At 50.9% G+C, this 15,056-nt stretch overlaps 2 protein-coding genes across 7 annotated transcripts in view; one reads left to right on the top strand and one right to left on the bottom strand.

Moving 5' to 3' along the window:
- Positions 1–11,279, bottom strand: part of MAEA (macrophage erythroblast attacher, E3 ubiquitin ligase) — a 400,167-nt gene extending 388,888 nt beyond the window's left edge. Inside the window, exon 1 of the mRNA XM_069496200.1 lies at positions 11,274–11,279. Within this exon, the coding sequence (XP_069352301.1) occupies positions 11,274–11,276 (3 nt within the window). The 5' untranslated portion in view covers positions 11,277–11,279. The remainder of the gene's footprint in view (positions 1–11,273) is intronic.
- GAK (cyclin G associated kinase) overlaps positions 1–15,056 on the top strand; it is a 68,118-nt gene that overhangs the window by 14,400 nt on the left and 38,662 nt on the right. For all 6 annotated transcript variants that reach the window (XM_069496179.1, XM_069496176.1, XM_069496175.1 and 3 more), the window contains 6 exons: positions 742–884; positions 5,826–5,951; positions 9,730–9,819; positions 11,235–11,370; positions 11,766–11,878; positions 14,416–14,506. In XM_069496179.1, coding sequence (XP_069352280.1) covers positions 742–884; positions 5,826–5,951; positions 9,730–9,819; positions 11,235–11,370; positions 11,766–11,878; positions 14,416–14,506 — 699 coding nt within the window. The remainder of the gene's footprint in view (positions 1–741; positions 885–5,825; positions 5,952–9,729; positions 9,820–11,234; positions 11,371–11,765; positions 11,879–14,415; positions 14,507–15,056) is intronic.

Genomic DNA, 15,056 nt, shown 5'->3' with positions numbered 1-15,056 from the left:
CAAGGCCAGGATAGGAATACGGCGAGACCAGGACAGGTTGGGTCTGAGTGTCAGTGGGAGTGCCAGGCCAGCTGGTAGCACAAATGCTTGCATCCCTAGTGGGTTCTCAGCTCTGTGCTTGGCAGAGCTGGCTGGCCTGACATCCCTGGTTTCTTTGGGCCGAGGGCGCCTGGAAGGTCCCTGGACCAGCAGGGTGGGTCCCTGATTGTGTACCCAACATTGGTCACATACACAGCCTACATGTTCAGTGTCACGTACATAACAGTTACTGAAACTTTATGTCAGAGGGTTAAATCACCATTTAGTGAGTATTTCATTAGAGAAATGAAAAATTTGTGTATTTGCAGTCATTTCTCTTTGTAGTTACTATTAGCAACATGCCTGATTTAGTTGTAAACATTTGTAGCTATTTTATCAGCAGCTCTTGTGGTTCCTCTATGTAGCTGCAGCAGCAGTTCTCTCTCTGGGCTCTGTGAGTTGACTGCTGTGCTCGTTGTGCTGTCCTGAGGCTGTTGCGTGCCCATCCCTGCCACTGGGTGGTGGTCCTACACTCAGGGCTGCAGTGAGCACCCTCGTGCCCCAGCCGAAGGAAAGGCCCTGGAGCTGCACTCCGGGGTGGGCGGGCTGAGCGCACAGCCTGACCTCAGAAGAGGCAGCTACACCTGGAACTGTAGCCTGCTGTCCAGGGAGGGCATAGCCTTGATAGCTCCATGGTGATGTGAATTTAATTGTCTCTTTTAGGGCAGCTGGTGGAATTTTTAAAGAAAAGTGAATCTAAAGGTCCTCTGTCGTGTGATACGGTTCTGAAGATATTTTATCAGACGTGCAGAGCAGTGCAGCACATGCACAAACAAAAGCCGCCCATCATTCATAGAGATCTCAAGGTACCAACTTCATTCAACACGTGCTTGCTGGGATGCCTTTGTACCACTGGTCCAACATTAGGATGTCGGAGCTTGTTGGCAAGCAAGGCTTTGTGATCATTTCACCTGAGAAGTTTGGAAAGATGTGTGTAAGAGCTTCTTATGTTGGAAATTACTTTTCCAGAAGCTTCCCCCTTCTGTGTCTCCCTGTCTCACGGAACTTTGCCCACACAGAGGTCCGCTGTGCTGGGAGCCGTCAGCTCCCAGTGGAGGGTGCCCTGGCCCCCGGCTGCCTCCTGGCTCTGCCTGGGGCTTCGTTTCGGGCTCCTGGTCCCTGTACTGGTGTGGGCTCACTGTGGTCTCCATCAGAATGTGGATGAGGGCACACACCTCTGGGTGTACCCTCTGAGGCTTCCTTGGCTCCTGCTCACTGAGCACCCCGTCCTTTGTTAGCACTGTATGCCGTTCCTGTAGCCCTTGGGGTGGTTCTGGACCCTGCAGTGCTCCCTTGGTTCAGCCCCTTGGAACCGGGAGGAAGGCGGGTGCTCTTCAGTGGGCCCCAAGCTGCCTGCTGGACTCCGGCCAGAGCTCCCTTGCTCCTCCTATGCCCCGTGCTCCATTTCCTGGTTAGGGGCAGATTCCCTCCTCGACTGGCCCGTCACGCTGGGCTTCTCAGTCTGACGCATCTCTGAGGGGTGGTGTCTGGGAGCTTTCGTGACGTCTGCGTGTAAGGGCTGCTCTGCCCGTCCCACTTTGCAGGTGCTCTGGCTGTGGCTGTGCCCGTGGGGTCGAGACTGCTGCCAGTGCCATGGATACACCCCACAGGGCCATCCTGTGGTGGGTAGTGCCGAATCACATACTGAGATTCTGCCTTTTCCTGATTATTAATGAAGTTGAGTGTTGTGTTTGGTCATTAGTGTCTTATTCTTCAGTTAACTTCCTTTTTGTTTTTTGCCTTCTTTTCTTTTTTCTATCAGCTTGTGTGTTTGATTCATCAGCGCTCCTTGTATATTCTATAATCCTTTTTAAGTTATATGTGCTGTAGATACCTTCTCCTGGTTTGTGGCCTAGTTTTTACCTCCCATCCCCCTGTTGGTTGTATCTTTTAACAAAACCAAAGGCTTGCAAGAATTACCCAGTTACTGTGTACACGTCTCTGGGAAATCAGGACATTTCTTTTACAACCCTAATACCATTACCCCCAGCAAAGTGAAAATCTGAGTCCTCTCTTGCCCATCTGTCCCCAGCCTGCCTCATTCCCCAAGCGTGGTCTCCCTCAGACCTCGTCAGCCTGGAACAGCATTGCCCACTTGTGGAAGCCCTGCGTTGGCATCGGTTCCCCTATGCCCCTTGGCAGAGGGGCATCCGGCTGTGAGGTCCCCGCCCCCACAGTGTCTCTCAGAGAATAGGAGCTGCCTTTCAGACCCTACTCCTTGGTAACCCCTGACCCTGGCTTTCCTGGGTCAGGGGTTTCGTCCACTTGGAATTGACTTTGTGTGATGTGAGGTGGGGTGTCCCTTTCTCCACCCAGACAGCCACCTGGCCCCACACCCAGAGCCATCCACTGCTGTTTGCCCCCAAGGCTGCCTGGGTGACCCAGGGGACAGTGTGAGTTGCAGCTTAGGCCTCGACACCCTGTGCCCTTGAGTGAGTGTCTCGGAGCCCTTGCGGCCATGGTTCTGTTTCCTCCTTAGGCTCATTCCACCTCCCACCCCTGGGGCCAAAGCTCCAGAAGGCAGTTTTCCTTTGTGTTCTCTGGCTAGGGGTAGGTTTCTTCCACTTTGCCTGTCACTGGGAATCTTACCTTACAGGGAAGGCATCTTCATTTAGATTTTTGAACTGTAGGTGAGTGTGACCTTTTCCAGTTGTGCCCCGAACTTGGAGAGACCTAGAAAGCCAGAGTTTAAGGGTGACTCGTTGGACAGATGCCCTGAAATCTTTAGGGCCGGGACCCCTCCCTTGATCGTGCCCCTTCATGAGTGGCCACGAATGCCACTGTGTTGCCTGCTCCTGGGTGATGTCAGGACCTTTTTCCTCTCGTTCCTTACCCTCCCTTGCTCCCTCTCCTTCGTTTCTTCTGTTTCTTCTTCTATATTTTGCTATTATTGTTTTTTAACCATTCTAGCCAGCACTCCAAGTTGCTTTGAGGTTCCAAGCATGCCTGGTTTCCAGAAACTGACGTGCTGAGGCCTTGTTCCGACATGGAGAAGTGAGGGCGTGGTGGGGGCCATTGCCACAGCTCCAGGCGGTGGTGATTCTACTGAAAGGTGGATCTTCCTAAGTAGATTCTGAGTGGTGGATTTTCTTATGGTATCAAGACCTGTCTGGTTTATGTTTTTATTTTTTGAGACAGCGTCTCACTCTGCTACCCGGGCTGGAGTTCAGTGGTGTCATCATAGCTCACTGCAACCTCAAACTCCTGGGCTCGAGGGATCCTCCTGCCTCAGCCTCCCAAGTAGCTGGGACTTTAGGCGTGCACCATCATGCCCAGCTAATTTTTCTATTTTTTTGGTAGAGACAGGGTCTCGCTCTTGCTCAGGCTGGTCTCAAACTCCTGACCTCAAGCGATGGCCTCCCAGAGTGCTAGGATTACAGGTATGAGCCACCGCGCCCAGACATGTGTGTATATTTTAAGGAACATAAAAAGCAAAAAGGATGAAATTAGTAAAGGATCAGTATTTGTGAGCTTGGCCTCAGTCTGACATCGCTTGTCTTCCTAGTGGGAAGTGCCCCTCAACACTGCAGTGGTGAGTTGGCAGAAACCTTGGCAGCCGGGGCCCTCCCTCCCACAAGAGGTGGCACTTCCCTCACTTTAAGTAATTATGTTCTTTCCTTATTGCTGTGAGCTCTGCACGCTTCAGTGTAACCTACTCTTCCTGCTTTGGGGAGTGATGTGAATGGAAACATGCATCATACATCCCTTCGTGTCTGGCTTCTTTTGCTCAGCATTATGATCTTAAGTCACGCGTCTTGCGTGTGGCCCATACTTCCCAGAGTGTCTATCATGGGAACGCACCTCACTGTGTTCATCTGTTTTGCTGTGGTGGTGTGTGTGTCCACTCTACTTCCCTGGTTTACGGCGACCCTGTGGACAGCCTTGTCCGGCATGCTGGTGCGTGGAGCAGGTGTCCTGGGCTGGATGGTGCGTGTGCATCACCAGCTTGACCTCGGCCCTGCAGACTCTTCACCCTCAGCAGGTCTGTGGGTGCGTGTGGATTTAGTTTGCATTTTCCTTTTGTTAATCAAGTTGACCATCTTTTTCATGTGTTTATTGGCATTTGGATTTCCTCTTTGGAGAAGTACTTGTTAAAGTGTTTTGACTATTTTTCTCTTCAGTTGCATTTTCTTATTGATTTTTAGAAGCCCTGTGCTGGTTATATGTGGCCAACATTTTCTCTTCTGTGGCTGGTACATTTACTTTCTTAGTATCCTTTGATGACAATGTTCTTTCTTTTAAGCTAGGACATTCTACTACTCATTGCATCATGTTTGTGCTGTCTGTGTCTGTTGAAGAACTTGTTAACCTTTCATAGATCAGAAGACCATGTTGTCTTGTGAAAGATTTGTGGGTTGCTTTTTTTTTTTTTAGTGAAAGGGTACTTACTCTGTTGCCCAGGCTGGAATGCAGTGGTGTGATCATACTTCACCATAACTTTGAATTCCTGGGCTCAAGTCGACCCTCACACCTTAGCCTCCCAAAGTGCCAGGATTACAGGTGTGACCTGCTGCACCCAGACTGTGGCCTTCCCACCCTTTCACAGTCTGACATCTGGGGCTCTGTCTTGGTGGCACTCACTGGGTTCTTCCATTGGACCTGAGCTCCTTTGTTCTGTTACCAGAGCTTCATAATCAGGCTTAAAAGTGGTTCTCCAAGATTGTTGTGGCCCTTTTGAGCTCTTTGTGTAAATTTTTGAATTAGTTTGTCAAATTCCACCCAAAAGGTTTTTGGGAATTTTGTTATAATTACCATGACTCACCGTGGAGCAGGGGTTGACAGCTTTTTTTCTATAAAGGGCCAGAGTTAAATAAGTTTTGACTTTACAGACCACACAGTCTCTGCCGAGGCCCTCAGTTCTGTGGGAGCACAGAAGTGGGCTTGGCGGCATGAGATGGGTAGGCGTGGCCATATGCCAGTAGAGCTTCTTTTATGGTCTGACGTCACAATTTCATATCACTGTCATGTGTCACGAACTACACGTCTTTTGGGTTTTTCTGCCACTACTCATTTAAAAATGCAAAAGCCATTCCTAGCTCTGGGCCGCCTTCATTGTACCTTTTCTCTTAGGAGCATGATGGAGCTCCCTGTTTAGTTTGGATTTAAAATTTTATCCCAGTTATTTTATAGTTTTCTGCATAGAAAGTCTTCTTTCCATTTTTTGTGAGATTTATTCCTAGGCTCATGAAATAATTAATGTAGCTATAAATGGCATATTAATTTTCTTGTCATCTGCGTTTTCTAAAGGCTTTCATTGTGTGTCCAACATTATTAATTGGGATTATCTTTATTTATGGTTGATTTTTAGCTTTCTTCCCTTTATTTTTCTGAATTATGCATTTTAAAATGTATATATGTTGACTTTGATCAGAAAGAATTTAAGACATTGCATTTCTCCCCTTTGAGGAAGGCCCGTTTGCTGACCTGTGTGAAATCCCCAGCACCCTCAGGGCCTGCCTCTCAGGCGGGCGCCCACTCTAAAGCCCCTCCACACCCCTGCCTGGTAGGGTGTGGAGCTGGGCACACACACGAGTGCACACACACACGCACACACACTCCACACTTAACGCACTGCAGGCCTGTTCCGAGTCCTCAGGGTGGTCCTGGCAGCTCATTGGCCCTGGCCTTGAAGTGGCGGGGCTGTCTGGGCTAAGACACTGGTCCTGTCTAATGTCCTGTTTGTTTTTCCTGAAATCCAGGCTCTGTCTGCATCAAGTTCATAAGGACTGTCTTCTGGAATTTTGTAGGTTGAAAACTTGTTGCTTAGTAACCAAGGGACCATCAAGCTGTGTGACTTTGGCAGTGCCACGACCATCTCACATTACCCTGACTACAGCTGGAGCGCCCAGAAGCGAGCCATGGTGGAGGAAGAGGTGAGGGGAGCAGTGGGGCCTCTGTGCATGGATGTCACCCTCCACCACGTCCCTTTCTCCATGGGCTCTCTCTGGCCCACTGGGAGTCTGCGCCAGCGTGCAGTGTGTCCCTGTAAGCCAAGACCTGAGCGGGGACCACACCACACCGGAGTCCAAGGGGCTAGTCTGGCTCCAGACTGCCTGTGGGGCTGGTTGTGGGCACAGAGGCAAGTCAGATGGAAGATTGTACTTCAGGTCATCCTCCTCCCAGATCTGGCTCTGAATGTCTTATGGCCATTTTTTTTCTTGGATTTTTTTATTGTGGTAAAACATAACAAAATTTATTATTGTAACCTGTTGTTAGCATGCATTCTGGTGGCATTCATATTCACAGTGTTGAGCAACCATCACCACTGCCCATTCTGGAACTTTTTTATCCTTCCAAATATGGCTACTTTTAAAAAAATTATTTAGAAATATATCTTCATGGGAGACCTGGCAGCTCCATCCAGGAGACCCCTGCACAACTCAGGACAGCGTGGGTGGGGCCCGAGTGTGACCTGAAGGGAGAGACCCAGACAGAAGGGTGCGAAACTGGCAGATTGTCCCTTGGGCTACCTTTTTGGTGAGAGCCCAGACCCAGCCAGCAGTATCCGCATGCAGCAGAATCTCAGGGTCACCGCCTGCGGCACTAAGAAAACAAACCCAAGCACAAGTTCAGGGTTTCTTTATATTAGGTCATTAAATATGAAATGTCCGATTTTGAATCAAAAGTTTAATTTATTATATCTCAAAGAAGAAGCAGTACAATTAATCAAAGTATGCACCTAAACTGTCGGCATAGTTTTGCCTTCTTAACAGTAGCTTGCTTATGCCAACAGCAGAGAAGCCTGGAGAGCAAGTGGTGATGAAATCATGAAAGGCGTTTTCCAGAGCTTATTGAGAACTGAATATTTTTCCTTGCAAGAAATGGTCCAGAGCCTGGAAAAAGGGGTAGTCGACTGGTGCAAGGTCTGGTGAATACGGTAGATGACAGAGAGTTTCCAAGTCCGGCCTCTGTAGTTTGAGCAGTATTGTTTGTTGGACACTTAGGTGAGCATTGTCTTGCAAGAGGATTGGCCCTTCTCTATTGACCAGTGTCGGCTGCTTCATTGCAAGCATTCTCATCATTTCATCCGATTGGTTGCAATAGACATCTACCATAATCGATCAACCAGGTTTCATGAAGCTGTAGTGGGTACCAGCGCTGGACCACCAGACAGACACCATTAGCTTTTTTTTTGCTGACTATTTGGTTTTGGACTGTGTTTCGGCACTTCATCTTTATCCAACCATTGTGCCGAATGCTTGCGATTGTCAGAAAGAATACATTTTTCATCACACGTAACGATATGGTATAGAAATGGTTCACCTTGGCCGGGCGCGGTGGCTCACGCCTGTAATCCTAGCACTCTGGGAGGCCGAGGTGGGCGGATCGTTTGAGCTCAGGAGTTCGAGACCAGCCTGAGCAAGAGCGAGACCCCATCTCTACTAAAAATAGAAAGAAATTATATGGACAGCTGAAAATATATATAGAAAAAATTAGCCGGGCATGGTGGTGCATGCCTGTAGTCCCAGCTACTCGGGAGGCTGAGACAGGAGGATCCCTTGAGCTCAGGAGTTTGAGGTTGCTGTGAGCTAGGCTGACGCCACGGCATTCACTCTAGCCTGGGCAACAGAGTGAGACTCTGTCTCAAAAAAAAAAAAAAAAAAAAAGAAATGGTTCACCTTTATGTCGTGACAGCAAACAAAGACAAGCTTCGAGATGATTTCTCTTCTGATGCTCATTTAATTCATGTGGAAACCATCTATCCAGCTTCTTTACCTTGTTGATTTGTTTCAAATGGTATAATATTGTTGGAATAGTAACGTCAAACCTTGCTGCTAATTCACACATAGGTTGAGATGGATTCGCTTCCACTACAGCTTTCAGCTCATCATTATCCACCTTGGTCTCAGGTCACCGAGTGGCTCATTTTCAAGATTAAAATCACCAGAACGGAACTTCTCAAACCATCGACATACTGTGCGTTCGTTAGCCACGTCCTTCCCAAACACTTCGTTGATATTTTGAGCTGTCTGCACTGCATTGGTTCCACGACAGCACTCATATTAAAAAATAAAATGAATTTTGGACTTATCCATGGTTTCACAAAAATTACCATAAAGAGAAAAATTTGAAAGATAATCACAAGCCAAATCAGGATGTACCTTCACCAAAACAAAAAACAACAACAACAAGCAAGAAGTATCAAAGTGAAATGTCAGAGATATCAACTGTTGAACTTAGTACTTAGGGGGCTGGGTGTGGTGGCTCACGCCTGTAATCCTAGCGCTCTAGGAGGCCAAGGTGGGAGGATAGCTCAAGGTCAGGAGTTTGAGACCAGCCTGAGCAAGAGTGAGACCCCGTCTCTACTAAAAATAGAAAGAAATGATCAGGACAGCTAAAAATACATAGAGAAAAAATTAGCCGGGCATGGTGGCGCATGCCTGTAGTCCCAGCTACTCGGGAGGCTGAGGCAGTAGGATTGCTTGAGCCCAGGAGTTTGAGGTTGCTGTGAGCTAGGCTGGCGCCATGGCACTCTAGCCCGGGCAACAGAGCGAGACTCTGTCTCAAAAAAAAAAAAAAAGTACTTAGGGAAATCAGACATTCCATACGTAATAACCTAGTAACTCTTCTCCTTCCCCCACCAGCAGCCAGGACCAGGGATGTGCTGTCAGATCCTGTGTTGAGAAGTCCTGGGATTATTCCTTTTCTCCTTCAGTGTGGTTCTGTTACTCTTTTGAAATACATTTGGGTTTATTCATTTATTTACGTTAACAGACTTTGTTTTTTAGACCAGCGTCAGGCTGACAGAGCAGGGTGGGAAGGCACTGAGTCGCCTGGTGCCCCCGGCTTGCACTCCTTGCAGCCCCCTCACTGTTCCCTGGTTCTTCCTCCTGGGTCTCTCACCCACTCTTCGTCGATTGCTGTGCTCTGTCTTGGGGTTGCGGGCACTGAGTTCTGCACGAGCCCATGTCCTTGTGCACCCACACTCCTGGTTTTCAGCTATTTCACCATCCTAAGTGTGGCCACTCTTGAGTAGCAGATCTTCAAGCAGAGGACAGTTTAGTCTCTGTTCTTGTTTTCTCATTCTGTTTAATGGTGTAACTACAGGGGCCTGTTTGCCCACTGCTCCCATGTGAATCCACAGACTTGGGGCTGGTGTTCGTGTGTTTGCCGTGCACTGAGATTCTCTTTTTCCATGTGGGTGTGCAACCCACAAGCCCCTTCTGTATGTTTGTGGGTCTCTCAGTTTTTAAACCTGAACTAACCATGTAAATTTGGTTGAATTATTTCTTCCATTGTAGAAGTGTTCTGTGTCCTCCACTAGAATTCATCTGGAAGCCTCTTTTAATGTAGCACTTCTTTTTGTGTAGTAGAATAATGTGGCTCACAAAAGCTGGTCTGTTGGCAGCTGTTCTGGAGTAGGTTTCTTGTGTTAAGTGTGACGCACCTCTACTGAACAAACAAAACAAATGTATGGCAGGTGAATACTTTGGCATAGTTAATTATTAAATGTGGGAGGCCATGAGAGATTCATGGAAATTAATCTGAAGGGAAAGGGCAGTGGAGGTGGTGAGTAGGGCCCTGAGGTCTTTCTGGAACGTACAGGAGGAAAGGGCACCATGCACTTGGGAAAGTTGCAGGGCATTGATGGAAAATAAAAAGTACTGCTCACATATAACTTTTCCTTTGAAATATCTGTTTTTTCTTCAGATCACGAGGAACACAACACCCATGTATAGGACGCCAGAGATCATAGACTTGTATTCAAACTTCCCGATCGGCGAGAAGCAGGATATCTGGGTGAGGTGCTGGTGCCTCTCCTGGCAGCGCCTGGCTCAGTCCCCCAAGGAGACCCTGTCCTTGGCCCACGCATAGTGGAGTCTGGTGTCTGTCCTGGCCTTGGGCAGCTGCGGCCTGGTCTCCTCTGACTGAGAATCAGCTGGTCCCCTTGGCCTCCTTTCTCTTTCATCATTTCTTTTTCTTTTCTCTTCTCTTCATCTTCTTAAGAATCACTCATGACTACTTTTTGCAGAGATGACTTGAGTAGAATTCATTTGGTTGGTGTGCTCGTGTTGAACCAAGTTGACCCAGGAGTCCTGTGTGGCTGGGTCTGCCTGAGTAAGGGCCAGGCCTAATGCCCGGGAGTCTCCCCCCCCCCCAAGGCCATTGGGTGGGCATCATGCCCTGTGGTGCTCCTGGGCTCTCCTCTCACTCCATGGCAGAGCTCAGCCCACACACTGTGCTCCTGTTCCCTCCCTGGTGTGGCCAGAGCCACCAGCGTTCACCGGGGAACAGGGGCCCAAGCACCTATGCCCCTGCACCTTGGACTTCCCACTCAGGGTTTATAAGGGCCCCATGTGGGCCCACGTGGACATGCTGCATCTGTTCCTGGGGTCCTAGGTTGAAAACCTTTGTCTTTTGAGATGTGTGAGATGATGGGCACCCACCTGTGTCTTCATTAGCTGCTTATGTCTTGGTTGCCCCAAGCACATATCCCAGCAGGAAGACACCCCTGCTGTTGCTCTGTCAGGTGTCCCCGTGTGAACTTTTACTCTTGGCTGGATAAAATCTTGATGTTGAAGTAACCACTACTTCCTCCTGTGGGTTCCCATAGTTGGGTGTTGTGGGTAGAATGACCAGAAGAGCCCGATAGTTCATTCAGGGTTTATTCTGTGAAAATCCTCCACGGACCCTACAGGCCTCGTTGCTGTGTGCTCTGCTCTGCTCCTTTGCTCTGTGTGTAGTGTTGCAGCCGAAGGACGCCTAGGCAGAGCCCGTCTCCTGCATTGCTTTGGCATTGCTCTGCCACCACCGGGCATGATGGGCGTCTGCTTCTTGCACAGCGAGGTCTGTGCTGGCGTCCCACTAGCCCCAGAGCCCAAATGCATGAATGTGAGAACCGTTTAGTTGTGAAAGGGATATTTTGATCTAAAATAAGAGTCTGAAGTTTATTTACGACTGTAACCTAGATAATTTTTTGTGGTGGATAAGGATGGAAAAATCGAGGCTTTCCATGTTGTGGGGAGGGCTGTTGCTAGCTCTCTCAGCTAGGTTGGCCTTTGTATGTCACAGCCAAGTCTGGCTCATCCATAAAACCAACAAAAGTTGGAACCCATGGGAGGAGCCCCCACCCCAGCTGCTTCTCTGTGTCCCAGCGCAATCCCATGTCCTCATCCGAGCCAGCCCTGGGCACTCAGCCTCTGTTTTCCCCGCAGGCCCTGGGCTGCATCTTGTACCTGCTGTGCTTCCAGCACCATCCTTTTGAGGATGGAGCGAAACTTCGAATAGTCAATGGGAAGTATGCGATTCCTCTGAGTGACACTCGGTACACTGTCTTCCATGACCTCATCCGTAAGTCCCCGTGGTGGATGCTCGGGGCAGGGGCTGGGGGACAGCCTTCCTGTTAGATTGTGGGTGTTGCCCATCGGCTGGCACTACCATGTCTCGCACCTGTTGCCATTGTTTTGACAGCGTCCCTGGTGGGGGGCTTTTCAACAGAGCTCTCATCCGCTCACCCTTGGGTGAAATTACTGTGCTTTAAGTGGTAGTTTGATGACTTGATTCAGTTTTGTTGCTCTTTCCTTCATTGTCCCCTCACTTGCTTTTTAAAGTCAGTGAGTATGTGAGTGAGTGGCCCTTTGGTGCCCTGTGACCTCTGTGAGAGCAGGTGGTGCCATCCCATTGGGGACCCCTAGGCTCATGGTGCAATGCAAGGTCGAGCTCATGCCACTGTTCCGCTGCTGCAGGTGCCATGCTGAAGGTCAACCCAGAGGAGCGGCTGTCCATTGCCGAGGTTGTGCACCAGCTGCAGGAGATTGCGGCCGCCAGGAATGTGAACCCCAAGTCACCCATCACAGAGGTGAGGACGTCACGGCTGTGTAAAGCACTGGACTCCAGGTGTTGCTCGTAATGGTGTTCTCACATCACCCTGAGGACCTCACGCCCAGTTCACTATGGAGTGTCATGGCCCCTGAGGGCTTGTAGCCAGTGTGTGGGGAAGGGGCCCTATGGCAGCTCAGGGTCAGGACCGAAGAGCATCTCTGGAGTCACACTCTGGATGCACTGTCCCCAGCCCATAAAAGCCATGAGGGTTGCTCTGTAGGCTCCTTTCTGGTAGTTCTTCCTCTGACTTTGGATGGAGTGTGAGTTATTTTTGTGTCTCACAATCTGGTGGACAAGCATCCCAGCATGTGTCAGCTGGTCCTGTACTTCGAGGTCTCTGGGCTGTGTCTGTCTCAAGGCTTGGTCTAGGAAGGGTCCACTTCCAGGCTCCCATGGCTGCTGGTGGCATTCAGGGCCTGGCAGGCTGTTGGACTGAGGCCCCACACATCTGCGTGCTCTGTGAAAGTGGTGGACCAGGAAGGCATCAGTGCAACATGGCCAGAAGACGCCCTCCCAGTCTTTCTGACCAGGCCAAGGGTGGGCGGGCGATCACCTTTACCAGATTCCTGTGGTCAGAAGCAGGCTTGAGGTCTGGCCCGTACCCATGGGGAACAGGCGGGGTCTCTGAGTGTCTTTGGTCTCCCCCCGGCCACCACCACTTGTGCACGTGGCTCAGGGCTCAGGTGAGGACTTGCAGGGCCCCAAAGGCCTGCAGAGTCCCCCTGCAAACAAGCGCCACCCTGCCCCATGGCCCTCCAATCTGTTACTCTGTCCATAAATTCCAGCTGCCCAGCTTCCTTGTTGCTGTTCATCTCCCCAGTGGGGTTAGGCGCCTCTGCCAGGAGACCCTGCTAAGTGACACAGACTCTCAATTCCTGTATCTCAGGCACTTTTCAGCTGGATCCTTTCACTCCATTGTAGCTGGACACAGGACTTTCCAGGGCCCTTGGCATGGAGCTGGTTGTGAGGGGCTGGCTCTACTGTTGCCGAGGGGTGGATATAGGGCTTGGGAGGGAAAGGTCAAAGTTGCTGACCTGAGTCTTCATCTGCGGACAGGGGATCCTGTGAGAGGAGGTCGGTTTGGGGTGAGTTGAGGGTTTGCAGTTCCTGCTGGGGTGGCAGTGGATACACAGGCCTGGGGGCCGGGGGCTGCAGGGGGCAGAGTGAGCATGTTCGGGGGGTGCCTCCCTCTGCTGGCCGAGGTCTCTGGGGGTTGCAGTGGAGGGAGTGCCCAGCCTGGGAGCCAGAAGCATGTTAAGGTGCCAGGTACTCTGCAGTTGGAGAATTGATGTTGGAGACCTAGTCAAGGAGCTGCCCTGGGGGCAAGGGTGGGGTGGGGGAATCCGTTTCAGAGAAAATGGAGGTGGGGAGGGAGGGAGCTCCAGTTGCTTTGCTCTGCAGCAGGGCAGGCTGGCACCTGCCACATCCCGTCTGCTCTCTGGCCCTTCACAGAAAACACCTGCTGACTCTCCCCAGAGGTTGCAGAGGAACACTGGGTGCGCAGGGGTGCTGTGGGGCAGGAGGTGCTGCTGCACAGACGCAGGCCTGGTCAGCTGCGCCTGAGCACTCTACTCTTAGTGCTTCTAGATGAGAACCTGGGGGGCAAACATCAAACCCCTGCCCGAGCCCACCACAAAATACCAGTCCTCGGCCGGGCGCGGTGGCTCACGCCTGTAATCCTAGCTCTCTGGGAGGCCGAGGTGGGCGGATCGTTTGAGCTCAGGAGTTCGAGACCAGCCTGAGCAAGAGCGAGACCCCGTCTCTACTAAAAATAGAAAGAAATTATATGGACAACTAAAAATATGTATATAGAAAAATTAGCCGGGCATAGTGGCGCATGCCTGTAGTCCCAGCTACTCGGGAGGCTGAGGCAGGAGGATTGCTTGAGCCCAGGAGTTTGAGGTTGCTGTGAGCTAGGCTGACGCCACGGCACTCACTCTAGCCTGGGCAACAGAGTGAGACTCTGTCTCAAAAAAAAAAAAAAAAAAAAAAAAAAATACCAGTCCTCAGCGGGGCTGAACTCAAGGGGAGGTAAAAATACTATTGTTTCTAGCCTCGCCCCACCCCCGCCTCCCAAGGAGGCTGCAAGCCACATGGTCCCCAGAGCCTGGGCCCTGAGATGAGAGAGCGCTCCAGGACTTGGGGGCGCCGAGTCTGCTTATGATGGTTGAGCAGATTCAGAAGGAATGGACAGAGGAAGAGGGACAGAGCCTGTAGCCTGCAGGTCTGAGGGGTGGGACCAGGACAGAGGGCACTGTGAGGCAGACACGCTGAGTCTCTCATGGGTTGCCTGTGTAGGTTTATCTGTATTTGACCTACCCTGTGGGTCAGGTTGACTATTCAGACTTGTGGGAAATCCTTTCCTTGCACTTTACAATGAGCCAGGTAGAGAGGACGGGCTGTGGGGTGCAAGTGCCGCGTGCTCTCTCCCTGACCTGGGCGGGTGGGGACTGTACCTCTGACTCTTGCCAAGGTCCATTCAGGAACCGACTTCTCTGGTTTTAATCGTCACAGCTCCTGGAGCAGAATGGAAGCCATGGGAATGCCGTGCCATCCCGAGGGCCACCCCTGCCCGGAGGCCCTGCCAGTAGCAGCTACAGTGGAGGTGGGTATGTTGGTCCCACTCCCCAGGGAGGGCCCAGCCCCACAGTCCTGCTTTCTTGGGGCTCTCAGCCTGGGAGATGCAGCAGTTCACTGGGACTCACAGAGCTCAGCAAAGCTGGTATCCCCATGCAGTTCAGGACAGGGGAAGGGTTCAGACAGAAACCAACTGAGGGAAGAGATGTGGGGCAGGATCCAGGTGTCCTTGCCCAGAGCGCGGTGTGCAGCAGCACTGGGCAACAGTGCTTGGGGCATCGCCACCCAGGAAGGTGGGCCTGTGCCCCAGCATCCAGGGTGTTTCTTGGGGTCAGGCATGCAGGTCTGGGCCCTCAGTCCCCTGCCCCTCTGCAGTCAGTCTGATCCCAGTGGCCCAAGATGACATCACACCACATTGTGTTGTTGACTGTCTGGCAGAGCCTAAAGCCCCTCCTGGGGGACACTCCAGGTTCCCTCCTAGGAGCTGGGGACAAAGTGCTGGGTCTACTTTGGCAAGGTTAACTCTTTACTGCAATAGGCAGTGACCCTGAGATCATAGCATGTTAGAGGTACCTGGG

This window comes from Eulemur rufifrons, chromosome 20 (genome assembly GCF_041146395.1).
Source record: "Eulemur rufifrons isolate Redbay chromosome 20, OSU_ERuf_1, whole genome shotgun sequence".
Taxonomy (NCBI): domain Eukaryota; kingdom Metazoa; phylum Chordata; class Mammalia; order Primates; family Lemuridae; genus Eulemur; species Eulemur rufifrons.
The sequence above is the reverse complement of the archived record's forward strand: the minus strand, read 5'-3'. Positions and strand labels throughout refer to the sequence as shown.